This window comes from Lactuca sativa, chromosome 5 (assembly GCF_002870075.4).
Source record: "Lactuca sativa cultivar Salinas chromosome 5, Lsat_Salinas_v11, whole genome shotgun sequence".
In the NCBI taxonomy this organism is placed as follows: Eukaryota; Viridiplantae; Streptophyta; class Magnoliopsida; order Asterales; family Asteraceae; genus Lactuca; species Lactuca sativa.
Window position 1 is genome coordinate 275,238,510 of NC_056627.2, and position 23,072 is coordinate 275,261,581.

The 23,072-nt window shown below is 33.0% G+C and overlaps 3 protein-coding genes across 3 annotated transcripts; 2 read left to right on the forward strand and 1 right to left on the reverse strand.

Annotated features, from left to right (window-relative positions):
* Positions 1-4,723: 4,723 nt before the first annotated feature.
* Positions 4,724-6,605, forward strand: LOC111878853 (60S ribosomal protein L7-4). Its single transcript, XM_023875338.3, has 7 exons — positions 4,724-4,857; positions 5,216-5,407; positions 5,495-5,592; positions 5,707-5,764; positions 5,884-5,963; positions 6,045-6,147; positions 6,230-6,605. The coding sequence occupies exons 2-7, from the start codon at positions 5,225-5,227 to the stop codon at positions 6,443-6,445; spliced, it is 738 nt and encodes a 245-aa protein (XP_023731106.1). The 5' UTR covers positions 4,724-4,857; positions 5,216-5,224; the 3' UTR covers positions 6,446-6,605.
* An 817-nt stretch (positions 6,606-7,422) lies between these two features.
* On the forward strand, positions 7,423-7,824 carry LOC111878841 (NAD(P)H-quinone oxidoreductase subunit H, chloroplastic). Its single transcript, XM_023875329.2, has one exon. It carries the CDS (start codon positions 7,423-7,425, stop codon positions 7,822-7,824), a length of 402 nt encoding a protein of 133 aa, XP_023731097.2.
* A 2,285-nt stretch (positions 7,825-10,109) lies between these two features.
* On the reverse strand, positions 10,110-12,699 carry LOC111878847 (glucan endo-1,3-beta-glucosidase 12). Its single transcript, XM_023875334.3, has 3 exons — positions 12,538-12,699; positions 10,747-12,072; positions 10,110-10,414 (listed from the first exon to the last, which is right to left on the reverse strand). The coding sequence occupies exons 1-3, from the start codon at positions 12,596-12,598 to the stop codon at positions 10,380-10,382; spliced, it is 1,422 nt and encodes a 473-aa protein (XP_023731102.1). The 5' UTR covers positions 12,599-12,699; the 3' UTR covers positions 10,110-10,379.
* Between the last annotated feature and the right edge of the window lie 10,373 nt (positions 12,700-23,072).

The window sequence follows — 23,072 nt, forward strand, 5'->3', positions numbered from 1 at the left end:
TAATGTATACTACAACTTTTATTTAGATATCCAAGGATAAAAAGTCCTCTATCATAAATTCACTATTTAGTCTCCCGGTGTCGTGCCGGTTTTGCCGTAAAACTTCGACGGGCCATAACTTATTAGTTATAACTCGGATTTCGGCGTTCTTTATATGTACGGAACCCCTGTAACATATACTACAACTTGGTTAAGATTAATCCTTCTAAATAATCGTTAATCAAAAACTCATTTTTGACGCTCATTGTCTATAAATTAACTAGCCCGAATCTGCGGGCGTTACACTATAAGTCTTCTTTTGAACCACAAGCTAGCACCGAGCACCCTTTTCTTGAAAATCAGCAAAAGCACACCAATATGCACACTTAGATCTCTAAAACACTCAATGAGAGGTTAGGGTTTCTGAAATCAGGCTAGAAGTCAGTGGAGGTTGAGAAATGAAAGAGCATTGAGCTTATAAGAATGCTTAAATAGTGCCCAAACCCTAACAATTAGGGTTTGGCACTCTGCTCATTATGTTGGGTGTACATGACCAACCACGTGTATTCCCCTCCTTGCATGCATGGGACCGATTTGCCATCTTTTTCCATTAGAGGCCAATTCTGCCAATAATTCAAATTGCCATTACTTCCTCATCGTAGATCCGTTTCCAACGAACCTTATATCCACGGAAAGGTGGAGAGAAAACCTACGCTTATATTAACTCATCATAGCCTTAGAACTTCTCGAACAAAACCCAAAATTCATAAAAGGACCGAGTTATCAAATTACGACTATACCTTTGGACTCCGAAAGCACCATCGAACACTTGGACTACTTTAACCATAACACCCACAACCGAAAAGGGCCAACTCCTATCTTCCCCAAGACTCAAGCCTCATGACAACTGATGATTGGGTCGCAACCACAAAAAATGAAGCAAATCCAAAACCGGGTGTTACAGATCCTTACAAAAAAACGTAGAGACCCATCCCCCACCTTCCTCTTAATCACAGTCCTAGAAATAACAACATAATCATGGAGCTACTTTATAATATCAACAATTCTCAACCAAATACCTTTCTTTAAAATTGAATCGTCAACCCATCCCAAACCACCATCTCTACCGTTATTTTTTTAATAACTTTAACCCATAAGGCTTCTTTGTTATTAAAAAAGCACCATTTCCATTTATAGATAAAACACTTATTAAAAGCCTCCATTGAGCCAACATCTAATCACTTTTTTCTTTTGAAGCCAAAATCGAATCCCATTTAACCTAATGTTATTTTCGATCCCCTACTTCTTCACCCCAAAAAAACTGGCTCTCAATCTTTCTAGGTACTTATTAACCACACTTGGCATATGAAATAAAGACATATAAAAATACCAATGGATCTCAACACAGACTTCAACAACATTAACTGACCTCCAATGGATAACATTATGATATTCCAAGAAAGAGAATCACATGCCTTTTCAAAATTCACCTTGAAAATCATAATCTTCTTTTTCTTTAATTTGCACCAGTCGACCACTTCGTCAACATTCAAAGGACCATCTATAATTTGTTTTCCTTCTAATAAAGGCAGACTGCTCAGATCTTACCACCGAATCAACCACCTAAGCCAACCTATTAGCCAATAACTTGGAAATGATATTGTATTGAATGCCAATAAAGGTAATAGGCCGATAATCATTGATCAACATAGGATTCAAAATTTTAGGAATTAAAGTAATGAAAGAAGAATTACATCCCGAGGGAATATAATTCAACCTAAAAAATGAACAAAATTATGAACATCACTGTGCATCAAATCCCAAAATCTCTTGACAAACATAAATGTAAACCCGTTTGGACCCGACGCCTTATCACTCCCATAAGCCCAGATAGCATCACAAACTTCTTCTAAAGCAGACAACTTATCCAACCCTCGAATATGATCTGAATTGAGAGACTTTAATTTAGGATTGTGATTTAAATATCTAGACCCCATAAAACTGTCATTCTTTTTCGTATAAAAATTCATCAAAGCGTCTTTCACCCGATGAGGATGAGATACCCAATCATCATCAACACAAACACCTTTTATAGTCATATGACGTCTTTTCTTCTTAAGCATACCATGATAAAACTTCCTGTACATTCTAAAGTACACAAAGTAGCTTTAGAACGTCTAATTCCTATATTTTTTATGCCAACACTAGCCATTTCTCAAATGAATTCAAATTTAAACATTTTGCATGTTATTTGAATAATTTATTTGTATTTCTAAATTAGGATTATGCTTTTGTCGTATATGAATTTTCATCTAAGTTTGGAACTTAGTTAATTGATGTGATTGTTAGTTAATTTTCTTTATATATATATATATATATATATATATATATATATATATATATATATATATATATATATATATATATATATATATATATATAAACGCATTAACACATGTTTTAACCTATTTATTTAATAGGTTGAGTTGAAACATATATATTATTCGGTGACAACCAATTTGTATGACCTTCTATATAAATAAATAAATTGAAAATATCAATCGATTTAAATAAATAAATAAGATTAGATTGAAATTTTCAAATCAATTAATAAATAAGTCCAACCCAAACTCAATTTAGACCAACTTGCAACTTTTAAATTAGTATGTGGTGATTTTCTTTAAATATGATCACTATAATGAAGTTATGATAAAATTTTGTAATGTATGTTATGATAAAATATTAAAGAATTTGAGAAGGATGATCTATTTTATTAAACAAATTTTGTAATGTATGTTATGATAAAATTTTGATCTTTATTATAAATACCGATCTTTATATATGTTATTTGTGTTAATGCAATAATTGTTGTTTATATATATATATATATATATATATATATATATATATATATATATATATATATATATATATATATATATATATATATATATACAGGGTAAAGTGAATATACCTAACAACCTTATATAAGCTTAGGTACCTAACCCTATTATACTACATTGTTTTGCATTATATTTCCATTGCAATCGTGTAAGGTTCTTAAACTTCAACCCTTAACTTGATTTACTTCCAAGATTTTCAGACATTCACTATTATATTCCTCCCACACCATTTGATTTGTAACGGTAGTATATGAAGCCCACCAGGGGGTCTCCGATAGAAAGACGTCATTTGAAAGAAGATAACGGTGAAAGTCCAAAAATTTTGGAAGCAATCAAGTTATGAGGTTGAATTTTAAGAACTTTGGGTGATTACAATGCAAATACGATACAAAATTACGTAGTATGATGTGGTTAGGTACCTAAGCTTATATAAGGTTGTTAGGTATATTCACTTTTCCTATATATATATATATATATATATATATATATATATATATATATATATATATATATATATATATATATATATATATATATTCTAAATGTGTTTATTACAATAGAAAATATACTTTTTTTACCGAATAATATTATAAAAATTTGTAAATTATATGTATTTTATGCTAAAGAGGTATCTTTGTCATTGTCACTTAATTTCATTATATTGATTTCTATTTTCTTATTTTCATTTTTTGAAGTTAGCAAGCCTCTTCTCTTTCAAAAACAAAAAAAAAGTTAGCAAGCCTCTTAATTCAGGAATCAAAAATGGTTTTCTTGATACATAACATATTTTAACGGTTTTACTTCACAAAAGATGAGATATATTTCAACTTTATAGTAATGGCAAATTTATGTGAAAACTCTGACGGTTTTGCTTTAAAAAGATTGGAATATATAAATACTAGGTTACAACCCGTGAAAACAACGGGTAAAATATTTTTATTATTAAATTAAATCCATGGAAACCACAAGAAATGCACCAAGCTCTAAATCAAAATCGATTACAAACATATCAACGAAAAATATAAGATAAAAGATGAAGAAGGAATTACCATGAAAAATATTCGAAAGTAAGATGGGAGAGTATAGAAAGTATGAAAACAGAAGTAGAGAAAAAATTTAGAAATGACCTCTTGCGATTTCTAAACCAAATCCAATAGCTACGCTATAGTAGAAAGAACTATAAATGACAGAGGATTTGAATCCTAAACATCAAACAAAGTTGACCAAAGTTTTTATTCCTCGTAAATTCGCAACTATTATCAATTAAAAAAAAAAGAAACATTTATTTGGTTCCTGATTTGCAGGGTTACCAGGGTTATCAAATTAAAAGGTATAATTTAAATTATAATTTCCATAAAATCAGGGATCACGTAGATACTTCCGAGATATTCCTAATTAAACGTCTCATAATCAACATAATTACTTTTTAAAAATTAAAAATTATGAGGTAAAATTATGTGGAAAAATATGAAGGGCATTTTTGGCAATTCACTTTCAAAATTTATAGATTGAGGAGATGCCACATGGCATAAATGAATTCTTTTATTAGAGAGAAGATTTTCTTTTTGATCATTGTATATATATAAATAGTTTTTTTTTTTTTTATCAAATACATAATTTTTTTCCTACCAAATAAGCTAATAAACTATTTTACCAAAAAACATTTAATGTTTCAAAACTGAATCCAAACCCTCATTGGCTACATTCTAAAGAAGCAAAGAAGAAACGAATTATGAACTATTATTTTTTCGTAAATTAGTTGAACTTATCTTTGAAAATAAGTTCAAGTAAATTGGATCAGCAAAAGCCCAAAAGTATCTGTAATAGTTAAAAGGAAAGCCCATTCACTGTTCAAACCCAAGCCCGCAAAAGTAGAACTGATATTTACAAATGCCCTGCTCTTACAAAACCCTAATCCCTTATTTCGCCTCTTCATCGTCTACAATCCCTTCGTCGCCGGTGCCGCTTCCAAAAGGTATGCTTCTGTAAGCTCTACACTGAACCAGCATGTGTTATATACCATAGCATCATATCAGTATACCGGCGTTAGTGCGGTGATCTCATAAGTTATTGTCTTCCCTATGAGTTACTGGCGTTGAACTTTAATTTGAAACTATACAGAGGTTATAAGTTTATCATTTTGATGCGTGATTCTGCCAGTTGCTTTTGATTCGAAAACTTAATCAGCACATGTCTCGTTTTGTATCTAGATTTTGTTTTTCTAATGGAAACGATTGCTTTGAAATAATGTTTGAAATTCACTTTACATGATTTATATAAAAAGTGTTTATATTTTTTCTCTCATGGATTGATGAATCGAAGTTTTGACGCAGGTTGAAGAAATGGCTGAAGTTGCCAAGGCAGGACAGCTCGTTCCAGAGTCTGTATTGAAGAAGCAAAAGAGAAACGAGGAATGGGCTCTTGCAAAGAAGCAAGACGTTGAAGAGTTGAAGAAGAAGAACGCTGCCAACAGGAAGTTGATCTTCAACAGGGCTAAGCAGTACAGCAAGGAGTATGAAGCTCAGGTATCATTCTTTAATCCCTTTTTTCATTGTTCTATCGTCTTTGATTGTATCTGATCATTGACTTGTATACATCTCTGTTTAATGCAGGACAAGGAGTTGATCCAGTTGAAGCGTGAGGCAAGGTTGAAGGGTGGATTCTATGTGAACCCTGAAGCCAAGATGCTGTTCATCATTCGTATCCGTGGGTATGTTTTGTTGCCTTTTTTGATTTACAGTTGTGATTCTCACAGTGATAGATCATATTTTGTATATATATAGTAGTGGTATTAATCTTCTTTTTTCCACTCTGTAACATATAGTATCAATGCCATGGACCCAAAGTCAAAGAAGATTTTGCAGCTTTTGCGTTTGAGACAGGTGATTTCCAATGCCCCATATAAACATCATATATATTTTTTTATTTTTTGCTACATAAACCATCAAGAAGCTGAAGTTCATATCTTCATATTATTTATAATTCAATCTTTATGAAACAGATATTCAATGGTGTGTTTTTGAAAGTCAACAAAGCCACATTGAACATGCTCCACAGAGTTGAACCATATGTCACCTATGGGTAATAAACGAGTTCAATTTTAAATTCTTTATGTTTTGGTTTTTTTTCTCTTTATTAAATAAAAACTATCCTTTTTCTCAGGTACCCGAACTTGAAGAGTGTGAAGGAGTTGATCTACAAGAGAGGATATGGAAAGCTTAACAAGCAAAGGATCCCATTAACAGACAACTCCATTGTTGAACAGGTTTGTTTGTATTTATTTGATGAATAATTTTGAAATTTGAAAGATACATATGCTGATTTGGATTTATGAATTGAATGAACAGGGTCTTGGAAAATTTGGAATCATCTGTGTTGAAGATCTTATTCATGAAATCTTGACTGCTGGACCACATTTTAAAGAAGCAAACAACTTCTTGTGGCCATTTAAGCTGAAAGCACCATTGGGTGGAATGAAGAAGAAGAGGAACCATTATGTTGAAGGTGGAGATGCTGGAAACCGTGAAAACTTCATCAACGAGCTAATCAGGAGGATGAATTAAGCTAATAAGCAAAAATCATAATCATTTTGAGGTTTGGTGTTTTTGAATGTTAGGAGGATTAATAGTTTGTTTTACTTATGTTTATGTCTTTTTGAGAGTTGGATACTTTATTTTTTTCAAGCAAAGAGAATGTCACATCATTAAGAATGTTTTCTATCTACTAGTTTTTTTTGACTCATAATGTGCTTTATTGGTTTTATCCTTGATTTGCTATTGCTATCTACTAAATTTGAATTGGTTCACAAATCCCCCATTGAAACAAAACTCAACAAGTTTTAAGAATGGATTCTATGCGATCTACAACAAAACCCACATGCCTCCATATGTAAATAAAGCCTTCTACGCTTCTCTGTTTCTTGTCTTTCATTGAAATAAGGTATACAAATTGTTGCTTTGGGATTTCTATCATATTCGTTTTAAATTTAAACTACAAGGTTTACTTTTAACTATACAATACAACCATCAAATTTTAGTATTAGTTTATTTAAAAAAAATTTAAGGTTTATTTTTTGATATTTCATTTTTTGAGTATACTAAATAAATGACAAACAGAAGTAGCAATTTGTGTCTTTCTAATAGCAAGAAAGACAGAATCATCTCCAGTGGAAGTTCTCATTGGATGAGAACCAAGTTAGTTGTGACCTAAAGGAATCAAACAATACTGTATGTACAGGAAGTGTTGCACACAAAAAAAGTTATTTAATTACCCATTTTATATAAAATATAGTATATAAAATGTATAAATGTCTTTTTATATGGGTCAGGCATTGACGAAGCATGACCATCCGTGTAACAAAAAAAACTTAAGAAAAAAAAGTGAGAGAGAGAGAGAGACCCTGCTAACCTATGTTTTAAAAACTAGTCGGTAGAACCGGTTTGGCCGAAAACCGGAAATCAGTTCAATTAGTATGAGTTTTGTCTTTTTCTAGATTGGAACAAACCGGTCGGTTTTTACAAAGAACCATCAGGAAAAACCTATGACTGGACCAGCTACAAGAAAAGACCTCATGATAGTCAATATGGGACCTCACCACCCATCAATGCACGGTGTTCTTCGACTCATTGTTACTCTAGATGGTGAAGATGTTATTGACTGTGAACCAATATTGGGTTATTTACACAGAGGTATGGAAAAAATTGCAGAAAATCGAACAATTATACAATATTTGCCTTATGTAACACGTTGGGATTATTTAGCTACTATGTTCACAGAAGCAATAACTGTAAATGCACCAGAGCAATTAGGCAATATTCAAGTCCCTAAAAGGGCCAGTTATATCAGAGTCATTATGTTGGAGTTACCTTGTTCTTTGGAAGATATATCTCGTGTCTGGTACTGCACGGTTCCACTCTGCAAGAACTCCGAATCATTCTCTTGAAGCTCATCCTCTTCATCATAAACGATCCGCTTGCCCCGAAATGACCTGGACCAATAGGGAAATCCCAATTCATTGGGCCTTTCGATACAATCAAATAGAAAGCCCCAAGGGCGCCATATTCTAGGAGCCCAAACTATTAAAAAATGGTTGAACTGATCAAATTGAATAAAAATATAACGAAATGAAATGTTTTGCATAAAAATATTGATAGTTGTTTCTCATCTATTTAAATTTATCATAAACTGAATAAAAATACATGCTAAATGTTATAAACTTTTTCATACACATGTGTATGTATTTATCAAAAACTATATTTAGTTTATATATATATGTATATATATATATATATATATATATATATATATATATATATATATATATATATATATATATATATATATAATAAGAATATCAGAGGACTTGTTATTATATACTCCCTCCCCTCCGTCCCAAAATAATAATCCACAAACCAAAAACACACAGTTTAAGAAAACATTAATTACCATTAACTTTATTAAATGAAATGACAATCTTACCCTTCTGTTGCATTTAATTCTATGGTAGTTGCATTTAATTTTATGATAATTTAACTAATAATGAGGGGTATTATGGTAAAAAACATATTTATTTTTAGAAGTAGACAATTATTTTGGGAAAAACCAAAAAGGAAACATGGACTATTAATATGGGACGAAAGGAGTATATGATGAAGAAAATTGGATTGTGTTTGAATGGCATGAGGTAAAAAAAACTAATGACAAAACAAAATAAAAAAAACAATCGAACAACCGAACCATTTTGAAAAACGGTCAGTCTGATGTTTGGAAAAACAAAAAAACAAATATGTGTGTTTGAAAAAAAATATCTTATGTTGATAAAAACTAAAAAATTGAAGAGTGACCCATCTAACCGATTGGTTGATATGATTTACGCTATAAAAACCTATAAATAATAGTTATTATACATTACGGTTCTAAATAATAGATTGATTTACAACTTATGGTTATATATATTTTCTAATGTTTTTGGAGTGATTTATATTTATTTTTATGTGTAATTTTAATGTTTGAACATGTTTTTATGTGTATTTTCATAATTTGAACTTGTGTCTACATGAAAATAACAAAAAAAACATAATAAAAAAAGGATTTTAAAACATTAATATTAACTCGAATCAACTTCAAATTGATCGGTACCAAACACAATGGACCCGACCGTACCCAGCCCAACTAGCTTATATTGAAGCCATTCCATCCGCAGTGACAAAATACTCCTGACATAATAATCACTCTCCATATGCAATAAACACATGTCTATGACCACTCTTCACGGGTATCACCCCACATTTTCTATAGGATTGTTTGTCCAAGTTAATTCAAATTCACAAACTATTTACAAAAATTGTGGTCAGGAAAAGTTATTTCTCAAAGGTAATGTCATTGTATGAGATCATTATTGTAAAATTTTATAGTTATATTGTGATAAACTTAAAAAATATTGTTATTCCGTAGTATTGATTTTCATTTTTCTTCTATATTTTCATGGTTTGCCCAAAACTAAGGGTGCTTTTGGTTGTGGAAAATTTTTCAGTTTTCTAGGAAAATTTTCCAATAAAAACGGAAAATTTGAAAACGCATTTGGTTCGTTCAGTTTTTCAAAATTTTCCAAGAAAATGAAAATTTTCAGTTTTCCAAATTGTATGTAAATTAGAAAAGTGATTTTTATAGTTTTCCAAAGTTTTCCAAAATTTTCAAGATGGAAAATGAAAACTCCCCTTGTTTCAACCAAATGCGTTTTCTAAAAATTTCATTGAAAACTGAAAACGAAAACTTAACTCTATTTTCTAAAAACATTTTCTTAAAAAATGAAAACAGTTTTCTACAACCAAACGCACCCTAAGCTACGTGCCACTTTTTCATAATTTTGAATTAGAAGTTAATGGGCCCAACTGGAATATAAACGTAAACGCAACTTCTTATGATTATACTTTTTATTTTTCTAGATTCTCAAAATTACAAGTTATGTATTATATAAATGTACCTATTCAGAAGTTGACAGATATTAAGATTAAAGATTCAGGTCTTGTTACTTGTTAGAGATGAAAAATATAGATTTAGGAGTAACCTAATGGATACTACATATCGTTGGTAAAAAGAAACTAGATTAAATTTAACAGCGATAGTTCAAGGCCTACACAAACTGTAGATCCAACAAACAAGCTTTTGTAGCAAAACATTTATTTTGACAGCTAAAAAGAGATTTTTACCTATCACCATAAATACATATGACTCAATCACATAAAGTTGTATTCCCATTCACGAGTACATATGATTTTTTAGCCATAAACACAAGATACTTACTTCAGTTGGATAACTGGTATTAAATATAAATTTGAATAATAATTACAAAAAAAATCTACAAACCCCAACCCCATAACTAATCCAATTACAATAAAACCTACAACGAATAATTATAATAATAATAAATGGGTTATTTTGCCATTGCAAATCTTCAATATTCAAACCCCATCATTTTTCTTGCATTGCAAATCTTCTTCAGTATCCAGTGGGGAACTCACACTTTCCAAACTCTGCAACAAAAAAAAAGTGAATTGATATAGTATTAAATTTTAATTCTAATTCTAAAACTTTTTTGTACTTAAATAAAAAGAGTATTTTATTTTAAATTAAATATTCTCAGGACAATGTCAGAGGTAAGTCAACATCATGCACGTGCTATGTCCATGATCTGGCTTCCACTACCACTAGTCCTCACTACAATTCTCATTTTCCTTTAAATTTTTTAACTAAATAGGTCTAATATTTATATAATTATTTTAAAAATATTTATTGAACTTAAATTAATATGGATTTTCTGGTTTGTATCTTAACGATATAGAAGAAGAAGAGATGGGATACGTACTAGGTGGCTGAGTGACTACGTAGGCTGCTCCACCGAAATAACACGCGCCGGACGCGCGTCTCATTTTCTGGTAATAACTATTGAAAGCAAACGATGCGTGTGCTTGTAGAGTATTAGGATCGTAACACGTGGAACCAGGTTGTATCGAACGGCAATCAGCACCTCCTTCCCCACAAGCAAAATCCAAACCCGACTGCAGCTTATCCTTTCCCACATCCCTAGCTACGCACCAAGAAAAACCCGACCCGTTTCCATCACCGGCGACTGGAGTTGAAAACCTCGCTTGAGCAGCATCACCACCACCGGACACTGGCGAACTGTTGTCCTCCCTGTAATTCTTCAGATCGTCCACCGTGAACGGAATCTCGTATACCTTCTCCATATTCGGATAAAACAACCCGTAATTTCGCTCCGATGCTGGCCCGGTTTTCTTGTTTTCGTTAAAGAGAGCGAACAGGAAAACGGTGAGGTTTGCTTTTGGTCGGAGAGGTGTGCCTCCGCCGGTGAGGATTCTTTTTACTAGGTTGCCATTGTAAGCGGCGGCGTTTACTACGCTTGCTCCGATTTCATTCTCGTCACCTTTCGACGGCCATCCCGTCTCCGAAACAACCAACGGAATGTCGTCATATTTCAACGCCGACATTGCAGCAAAAACAGCGTCGATCTGGGCGTCGAAGAGATTGAAGTAACGTAAACCGTTGCCGGCGTCGGGAACACCAGGGTTTTCACGGAAGAGTGAGTAGTCGAGAGAGATCACGTCAGAGTTTGCCTCGTAAGCGAAAAACGGGTACGCATTCACCATCAAGTAAGATCCTGTCTCCCGGAGGAATTCGAACATTGGTTTGAAAACCGATTCGATTAGTTCAGGTCTGAAAGATCCCGCCGATGAAGGGTAGGAGTTTTGCAGAGCGCTTAAAGCAACCGGCGATGAGAGTTTGATATCAGAATCGAGTTTGTATTTAACGAGTGCTTGATGAATATTTTTAATGGCGGTTATGAGGAATCCGGTGGTGTTTTTTGGATCAACGAAGACTTCATTACCAACTGCAATGGCTTCGATTTGAGTACGCGGATAGTAAGCCTTGATGTTCCGTTGGACCCATTTGTTAGCAAACGACTGTTTGCTGGCGGCGGCGTATAGGAGCTCGTTGGGGAGGTTCACCGTCACCTTAATGCCACTCCCGGACAATGATCTGAGCACAGACGGATCAGTATCGTACACCTTAACCCTACCGATTCCTTGAGATTTCAGAAGCTTCACAACTTTGGAAGCAGACGGCAGATCACCACCAATCCGACCATAGTTTATTCCAATTGAACCTCCATCTGCAAGTATAAATCAGAAATTCATACAAAACAATCAAAATCGATGCTCTTCATAACAAATGTAGGACATTCATGACTACAGTTCATGTAAAACTAACACTTAAAATCGAAATCTTCATAAACCGATGGAAATCTATGCTACTCATTGTTAATGTAGGAGATTCATGAATCATGACTACAATGCCATGTAATCTTAACAATCAAAATCATTGTCTGCGATAGACGACCAAAAAAAACGATACTGTTCATAATAAATGTATGGCAATCATGCGTTCATGACTAAATTCGATATAAAACTAACAATCAAAAGCTATGTTGTTGATAAGAAATATAGGACATTCATTATTCATGACTAAAAAACAGTCACAAGCGGAAACCGGCAAGTTCAGCTAGAAATCATAGATTTAAATAACAAATCATAAGATATGAATGATGAATGCAGAGAAAATCATGAAGATTATGAACCTGCAAGTGAGAATATGGCGAGGAGTAAGACGCAGATGGAGCAGAACAGGTGTGTCGCCATGGATAGTGGGAGAGAGTAGAGAGAGATGGGAAAGGGGGGGAGAGGGAAGACAGGGTTTTATGGGGGAGAATTGAGAAGGGTGTGATGGATTGGTGGGCCCTGAATGACAATAGCAGAATATGGCCGTTGATCGGAGCACGTTGTCCGGCATTTAACGGCGGCCGTTGGATTAGTTTTATGGGCCTTTGATTACAGAAATTCGACCGTTCGTATAGGGTGGACAAGATGACCAATCTGCTGATATTGGAAGTCACGCAGGGATCTGCAGCCACGTGGAATCTGATCTAATCGTCTCCGTAGATTATAACTTTTATAAAAAGAGGGTTTGTTGAACGGAAACCTTGTCATTTTCTTTGCGACAAATACGACTAATGTTTATGCCGACTGTACGTACGATTTATTAACGTTCATAAATCCTGATTAAAAAATCGAATTTAAAATTAGAGATTTATATTTATTTTTAAAAATAAGTCTTGTTATAATATCTATATGAACTTTAACTTTATAAAGGTTATATGAAATGTTGGTAAATTAGGTTCTGAAAATCAATAAGACTTTGATAAAAATATGGATTGTGCTGCAAATATTTTTTGAAATTTGTAATTCACACAAATCCAAGATTGCATAAATCGGAATACAATTTTTGTTTCATGTTCTTGTGAGACAACAATTTAGGAGAGGAACGACATGAATTTTGTGTGTAACAAATGTAGGCTGTCAAAAAAACCCGAACCCGATTAACCCGATCTGACCCGAACCCGAATCAGGTAATTAGGGTCGGGTTTAATAGGATCAGAACTCTTAATCGGGTTAACCCGACTAACCCGAATTATTATTATGGTCGGGTTTAGGGTTGATTTTTTCAAAACAATTCAGGTTTCGAGTCAACCCGAATAACCCGATTAAGAATTTTATTAACAAAACTTTTTTTACTACGTTGAATGACATGAATTCAAGATCCCCTGAGATTTTACAACCAATACATATTTCTTATTTAAACAAACCAGATAGTAAAATTACTATGTATAGAGATGTATAAAATGACATAACTTTCCTCTTTTCTTAATGCAGTACGGTTGTGTTGTAACAGTTTTACGAAATTTATTCACTGTTTATATTACTAATATGGTAAAAGAAACTCCAAAAATTCATATTGTATACCAACTTTACATTTTAAGTCCCTATACATGTGGATTATGTATTAAAATGACACAACATAAATTCATCTTACATTTCAACCTCAACCCGACTAACCCGACCCTACAAACCCGAAACCCGATTAACCCGAACCCGACTAACCTGTACCTTATTAGGGTCGGGTTTCGGGTGAATATTTTTTCTAGAAAAACCCGACTAACCCGACCCGTTTAACCCGATTAACAGCCCTAAACAAATGACACCATCAATATATAAAGAAGATGGTAGTTTAATTCGGTTAATTTTTTGAGGGAAAATCATAATTGTTCCCAATAGTTGGCCCCACACCAACAAAGAAGAGATGTTATATTTCTAATTTTATTTCAGCTTAATCGAGTGTGCATTCCGCATCTCTAATATTGGGTTTTAGCCGAAGTTAGACTTAGCATATCTCAAGTTAATCCTAACTATATACCAAAAGAATTGATGACATTATAATTATCAACGTTAAAAATTGACCATTAAAATACCAAAATGGATGTTGCTCAAAATGAAATTACTATATATTATTGAAACATTCATTAATATATATTATTAACGAGACTATGTCTCATATCTTGAAGGCACTACATTCACACCTCCCTGTGACTCAAAATGAAATTACTATATATTATTGAACGTTCATAACAAAATGTGTATCCATTTCAGAAAATTCATATTTGTTGGGAAATTAATTTAGGAACATATATATTAGAAAAGAATTTTAAAATAAGTTATCAAATTTTGTGAAATCATATAATTTTTCGTAAAAAATTTAGAACATTTAAGTTTGCAAAATGTAATTCTCTACGGTTTATTTTTCAAAATAAATGATTATTTTATGATATTTATTGATAACTGAATGACAACACATCGTATAAATGGAATAGGAAAAACCAAAAACGAAAGATAAAATTATTAACAATTTATGTTCTCAGATTCATCTCAATTCTCAAAATTAATAAACAACTTTATCATTCCAATGACCATCAACAATATTTATGTTAGTTTATTATTATTTTTTAAAAAAATAATGAATATTATTAAAAAAAAGTAGTAAGGAGCTATTAGAAAAAAAGAAAACAATTGTATTAAAGTGTTCAAAATTGGATTCTAAAGCCATAAACTTTGATCAATACGAAAACATGATTAATATCTTCAACATGATCGCCACACATCAGACAAAACATGTAAGGGACATCAATGTCACGAGCAACGAGATTATCTTTTGTTTGGAGGCGATTTAGAAGAAATCTCGAACGAAAATTATTCACCATGATATGAGTCAAGTTATTCCAACTCGCATGACGTGATCCATGGGGAAGGTTGTAATCATCTATAACCAGACGGGTATCCTTGAACGCGAACTCAATCCCATTTGTCAAATCCCAAATCTAGCTATCTAACCGATCAACAAACATAATCTTACCTAAAAACTCCATCAAATCCAATTTTAGGGACAACTCAGGCCCACCTCTCAACTCTCTTCTCCACCTGCAACTCCAACTATGATTCTCCCTTCTATAACATTCAAATAATCAGGAACTGTTTCTTAATCTACTGTCTAGGAAAAGCATATTGCAATACCACATTCTTTACCAAACTTCCTTCCATAACAATGTATTTATGCCATTACATAGACTTTTTCAAAGTATGAAAAGGAATGATTTGTCCTTCACAAAGCTTAACAAAAGAAAAAACAATGGAAGACCACACACCTTTCACAACTAAGCCTCATGTAGCCTCTACAAACCATCCAGAAACATCGTGAGTCGATTTAATAACTCTAAACCAAAGCATATCAGGGTTATTCACAAAACGCCGATGACATAAGTAACGAGTTATTAAGCGTGAACAAGCTACCGATACCAAGACCTCCACTAGGGGTGGCAAATCGGGTAGTCGTTCCGTGTTTTTATCTAACACGACACGACACAAATTATTTTCCCTCAACCCGAACACGACACGAAACGATGTCGTGTTTGTTTTCGTTAACACGAACACGGAAAAAATAAAAAACACGAAAACACGAAATAATTTACCAAAAAAAAAATTCCAAAATTTCATTCATAGTTCTTGCAAAAAAAGTTAAATTAAACATAATAAATACGCATTTAGTGACAGAAAATAACATAAAACGTCATAAAATATTGCTAAATGTCTTCAAGCTTGTGACTCCATTTCTTCATGTGTACCATTGGCATTGCTATCCAACTTCATAACATCTTCTGTAAGATATTGTAAACATAATTCTTCATCACCTACAAATAATATTAAAAACATTTTAAAAAATATTAAATACTTTATACAAATGTTTCAAGAAGAATACAAATTACCTTTAATCCCAAACAACCAATCTTTTGCACAAATTAGAGCTTCAACATTTTCATGTTTCAACGAACTCCGATATTGATCAAGAACACGACCACCATTACTAAATGCTGATTCAGATGCAATCGTGGAGACGGGGATGCTCAAAATATCTCGAGCCATGGAAGCAAGTTCCGGATAACGATATTGATGAGCTTTCCAAAAAGAAAGTACATTTATATCTTCAGTTATGTCACTTCTTGGTTCATCTAGATACATCTCTAATTGTGATTTTTGAGACAAAACAAACTCCTTAGTTTCATACACTGTGAACTCCTATAAAAACAGAAAATGAATTAGTATAAATTAAAAAACTTATGAAATAAACTAATTATAAAAAACAATTAATTACTAAAAACAACTTCTTACTTGTAGCATTTCTCTCGTGCTTTTACTAAGTGTCGTGTCATCTTTCTTTTTGTAAACACTGTTACTTGAATCACTTGTTGAAACGGTTGATGCTCTATAAGACATGGGTGATTCAATAACGTATTCACCAAATAGATCATGTAACTTCTCCCGAATACAATCACTATGCTCACGAAACTGCTTCCATAGAGTTTTTTGTAAGTAAACTCAACATATTGCATTTTATAAAACTGCAGCCATGGCCAAAATTGGACTATACTCGGACCAATATTTAGAGAACATCTCATACATTTTGCAAGCCATTATCTTCATAAACGTATCCGAACTTTCTATTTCTTCTTTTAAAGTTCTTTCAACCGTGGATACCGAAGGAAAATATAAGTTTGCTGTGCAATACTTATTTCCAAAAAAAATGCATGTGACTTCATAAAATACTTCCAAAAATTTGAAAATCTTTTCTAATTTACCCCATTCTTCATTACTTGGACAATCTAAGTAATTAGAATCACTTAGTGCTAAACGGAAAAAAGCACGACGATAAAAAAGAGCACTTTCAATCATAAGAAAATTAGCATTCCATCTAGTTGGAACATCTTGTCGCAAGCCTTTTTTTGGATTCAAATTAACCTGTTTCACACAATTCAGAAAGTTTCTTTTCCTTATTGAGGATCCCTTCACGTACTTGATAGATTCTCTAATTTTGACAATCCCTTCATCAATAGCCTTCAAACCATCTTGCACAACTAAATTCAACACGTGAGCACAATATCGAACATGAAAATAATCCCCATTACTACGAAGTGCACCTTCATTACATAATTGACCTTTTAGGAGATTGACAAAAGTATCATTACTTGCAGCATTATCTAATGTGATTGTAAACAACTTTTTATCAATCCCCCAATTGGTCAATAAAGTAGATATTGTTTCAGTTAAACATACGTCATTATGTGGAGGTGGCATATATTGAAAGTTCAAAATTCTTTTTTGCAACTTCCACTCCTCATCAATAAAGTGAGAAGTAACACACAAGAAACCGTCTGTGTTACTAGAAGACCACAAATCAGCACTTAATGAAATCCGACCAGGAAGTAACTCAAACAATTTCTTGAGTTCTCCTTTTTCTCTTTTAAACAAATTCAGCACATCTTCTTTAGCAGTGTTTCTAGTAATTGTGGTAACTTTTTCATTTAAGTAACTAAAGATTTCTCTAATTCCCTCGTACTCTACAAACTTAAAGGGAAGGTCGTGCTTGACAATAACTTCACTAATAAGTTCACGAAATCTTTCGGGTTTAAAAACTGTGGAATTTATTGAAATGGAACCACCTGATTTTGCAAAAATGAATTGTGTTATGTCACTGTTGTCCCTTCTTGGACACTTTGGAATGTGATTTCTTAAGCTACCTGTCCCATTTTTTGTTTCACAAATGTATCTTTTTTTGCACCTATCGCATTCAGCCCTTTCCCTACCATCTATACCAATCGGAAGTCTGGTATAATACTTCGATACCTCAGAGCACCTTTCCCTTTCCATTTTTAATTGATCTTCTTTACCCTCGACTTTAACATCTACCTCCACAACATCAATGTCATCAGCTTCTTCTTCAAGTTCAACATCCTGAAATAAAAAAGGAGGGTCTGTTTTCAGAAATTATATAATTTAGATGGGGAAAAGTTAAAAAAAAATGAAATACCTGAGGAGCTACAACAGCAGAATGTGTATCTGTTTTATCAAGCTTTGCCTTTTTCTTATTATGTGTTTTATCAAGCTTTGCCCTCTTCAAGTCAATTTCTTATCAAGAAGTCTAGAAGTATAAGTAAAATCAGGTATCTTAGAAGCAAATATGGAGTAATATAAGAAGCAAATATGGAGTAATATAAGAAGTAATCAAGAGAAAAGATGTATACAGTTTCTCCTTATCGCAAAATCAATCAAGAATTATCAATCCAACAATCAAGAAATTAAGTCCACATGAAAAAAAATTACCTTTCTTGCGTCGACTGTGGTTGAGATTTGAGAACCAATAAAGCAAGTATATGAGTCGATTGCGATTGTCTGAACGGCTGAACCAGAAGCGAAATTTGTTTAGTAAGCGGTTGTGTTTGAGAAGCAAGAACAGGAAACGGCTAGAGCATTTGGGTTTTGCGATTGCCGATTGTCGACTTGTGGTTGAGAGATGGTAGTTTAAAAACCAATAATGAACTGGAGAATCCTTTAATCGAATCGATTGAGTATGGTTTGCAAATAACACCGCCATCAATGGTTTATGGTTCATTGGTTCTACTGAGTATTGAGAATGGGGAAATGGAAAACGCCGATTAGAATTTCTAAGAGTCTGTTGGGTTTTCAAAGAAGCCGATGGAAAGGCCTAGCCTAGGTCTTGAATCCTTTATTGTTTAATTAGTTTAATGCATAAATTTAAATACCTATTATTATTTTTTATTAAATACCTATTATTCAATAGTGTAAAATGAAATTATCGTTTTATAGTCGTGTTTCATTTCGTTTTAATACCGTGTTATAGTCGTGTATATATCGTGTTATAGTCGTGTTGTTATCGTTTCTAATTTCAAACACGAACACGACATGAACACGATACGACACGACGTCGTTTTTTTAAACAACACGTACACGACACGAACACGAATTCGAATTTCGATTACGTCCCAATTTCGTTTCGTGTCGTGTATTTTTGTCGTGTCGTGTCGACTTTTGCCACCCCTAATCTCCACCATATTTAGAAGCCAACCTCGAAGACCACTTAACCTAAGACATTCTAACGAACCTTATATCCACGGAAAGGTGGTGAGAAACTCTACGCTTCTAACGACACACCATAGCCTTAAAACTTCCCGAACAAAACCCAAAATCCATAAAATACTGAGGAAGTTTGGGGTGATGTTTGCATGGATATCCACCATTCAAACATGAGGTGTCATATGCACAAAATCCCTTCATTTCTCTCTCTCTCTCTCTCTATATATCTCTTTTCTTCTAATATGCATAATTATCTCTATTGGGCCAACGAAATAAGAATGAAATGATTTGGGCTCAACCTTGGCCTTGTTCAAATTTTAAGAAGTCTAACCATATTTTTCGGCTCATTGGGTCTTTATGAAAGTTCACGACCCAATATGGTAAAAATGAATGGGTTTATGAACCATTAGGGTTAATTAAATCATTTATGGCCCAATTTGGCCCATTAGGAATAAAATGAACCATTTTAGGCCCACATGGCCCAAGATGTTAAGTTTTATGAATATGGTCTATTTACAGCCCAATTAGGGTTCCTAGGCCCAAGATAGTCAAGTTGAAGGTTTATTGGTTCATTAGGTCCAATAAGAGAATCCTAGTTCATAATAAACTTGAACCAAAATTTCTAGGTTTTCAACACATAATTGACTATAAGAGATGTATTGAGTGAGCATAGAGCATGATATTCATTTAGAGTACAAGTCATTACACTAGCTGAATGTTTACATGAGAATAGAATTTCCTATCTAAAATGCTAGTTGTAATATGTGTGTATGTGTACGTGTGTTATCCTCATGTATATTGCACATGGGGATGGTATAACGGGACATATGATGCAAACTAATATTGATTTTAGAGATAAAAAACATCAAATATTAAGGATGGAGACCAACTAGCAGTAACGGAACGAGGAACATTCAATAGTAGTGGCACAAAAAAATTTCGATATTTTTTAATATGGGACCTAATAGTACTTGTACAATAATTTTTTTGTTGCATAATAATACAAAAAAAATTACTCTTCACAGACGAAATCAAGTATGACACGGACCCCAAGACACCGGCCAGATTCGCCAATGCCAAGTAACAATTTTTAGTAAAATATTGTTGCTGTGCATGTAACATAGGAAGTGTGTCTTAATTCTACTAACACCTTTTGGTTACCCAAATTGTTAATTAGCAACTATAATATCACAATGTTTATACCAATGTTTTAAAAACCGGTTTGAACCGGCCGGTTGAACCGGTTCGACCGAAAACCGGTGGAGGGAGCGGTTCAACTATCACCGGTTTTACATTGATTTCTGAACCGGATTGAACCGACCGGTCTTTAGAAAAACCCGGTTGAACCGGTCTAAATAAACTGGTTAAACCGAATAAAAATACATGAAAAAAAATCATTTACGTAATAAACTTTGATGATTTTTTTTTTCAAAACTATTTAGTTTTCTCTAAATAAAAACATATGGTAAATATTATAAAGTTTTTTGAAGTGGTTATATTCATCTAAAATTATATTTGGTTTCGATATTATATTTTATTTTCTTTTTGGCGTATATGGATTGATGTAAAACATTAAAATTTATGGTTATGTGTTATTTTAATGTATTTAGATTCATTTACAACTTATTTTTATGTGTATTTTTAATGTTTCAACTTGTAAACATCAAATTCATAATTTATATATGTATGTGTAGGAAAATAGAAAAAAACATATAAATATAAAAACCAGTTCACTCGACGGTCGAACCAGTTTAACTGAAAAACCGGTTTTTAAAACATTGGTTTATACTTTCGTTTCAAAACTAACAAATCTCTTGATTTATTTGTTGACAAGTTCTTCTATTTGGTACCGCCACTCTGTAAAAGATATTTTCCTTGGACATTATTTTCGAATTTTCTTTCGGCTTTTCGTTTGCAAACATAAAATGAAAGTGAAAGTGCGTCTCGATATTTTTTTGATTTTAGATAACATGAAGATTTATACATCCATCTTGTTATAAAAAAACATTGGCAATATCTAATGATAATTTGTATTACGTAAACAAGTTGTAAACTTGGTTGACCGATAAAACAAATTTGGTTAATCCAGTCAAAATTGGAATGTAACTTATAGTAAAAATTGTTTTTGTCGACAAAATCAAGGGAATTAAAACTCTTTAAATTCCATTAAATTTTGTGTGGAAGAAATTTACCATTATTTAGCTAAATGGAAAGATTTTAGATTATATTATTTATGTTTTATTACAAAAATAAAAGTTCTTCTCATATCCTCTTTATTTTAATCATATTTTATCGAATTAAAACATATTATCATTATCTCTACCACACTTTATCCTATTCTACCCCACACCTATGTACGCATGTACGCATCCCGCCCTACCCAACCCGTACCCAAACTTACAAAACAACGTTGATGCCTACCCCATACCCACTCACCTACGCTCATGCCAACTAACCACATTGCTTTTAAACGATAAGAGTTTAATAAATAATTTTTTTTTATCATTTTTAATAAAAATAATAATAAATTTTAAAAAATCAATAAAATGTTATTTTGGTCCTATTAATCAATTATTTTTACAATTTTACAAACAAAAAAGAAAACACATTGTATTCTTTGTCAACCAAACAGCTATGCAAAGTAAATTTTTTTTTATTATAGAAGTACTTTTTGAACCAAAATCTAATTATAATTTGTTTTTCTGAATTTTTAGACAGAAACTAAGAGCGTAAGGTATGGGTCTCGTTGAGACTCCTTGTGGCTGAGGTGGACGCCAAAAACGGCGTTGCATCTCGTTGTACACCGCCCCCCTTCTTGTTGTGTTGCATCTTGTGGGCGTTACAGCGTATCAAAACGGGAATAAGAACCAATAAAAATCATTTATCTTCCTCTTTCTCTCTCTCTCTCTACCTTTTTCTATCTCTTAACAAATTCTAACATTGAAACATCATTTCCTACATAGTGTTATGGTGGTGTTAAAGCTGATGTGGCATGTAAGAAGACGTTATAACAGTGGCCCATACCCAATGCTCTAAGGTCTTACGAAATTAACAACTAATTTCGTAGGATCCACTACAAAATTAGCAAATGGTGCGGTCGGGGACCGGTCTCAGGTTGGTCTCGAAATGGTCCAGTCTTTTTGTGGTTGGTCTCGAAGCGGTTCGGTTTTTTTTAGGACCGGTCTCGTTCGATCTCGAGCTGGTCTTTTTTCGGTTTTGTCTTTTTTATCTTTTTTCTATCCGATCTTTTTTGGGACCGTTCGTGGTCTTTTTCGGTCGGGTCTCACAGTCTTTCCGTGCGCTTTGCTCGGTTTGGTTTTTGCGTTTTTTGACCCGATTTCGGTATTTGTTGGTTTTTTTAGTTTTGGTTTCGATTTTTTCTTTAATAAATGTGCAATTAACACAAAAATAATAGAATATACTTTATTAAAATAATAAACTAAAGTTTAATAAAAGAAAAAAAGAAATAAAGTTAGATAGTGTGTGATTAAAAGTTATGTAATTAACACAAAAATGATATATTTACAAACATTGGCTTTCGGTATTTTTTGAGAAGTCTCAGACCGGTCTCGGGTTGGTCTTACACCGGTTTCGGGTCGGTCTCAGACAATATGTCTTGTGTCAATCTTGGAACGGTTCGGTTTTTTGGGACCCATATGAGAATAGTCGGTTTTTTCTCGGACCGGTCTTAGACGGTTTCGAGCCAGTCTTTTTTCGGTGCAGTCTGTTTTAGGACCGATCTTTTTTCTGTCCGGTTTCATTTTAAGCCAGTCTGACTTTGATCTTTTTTCGGATTTGG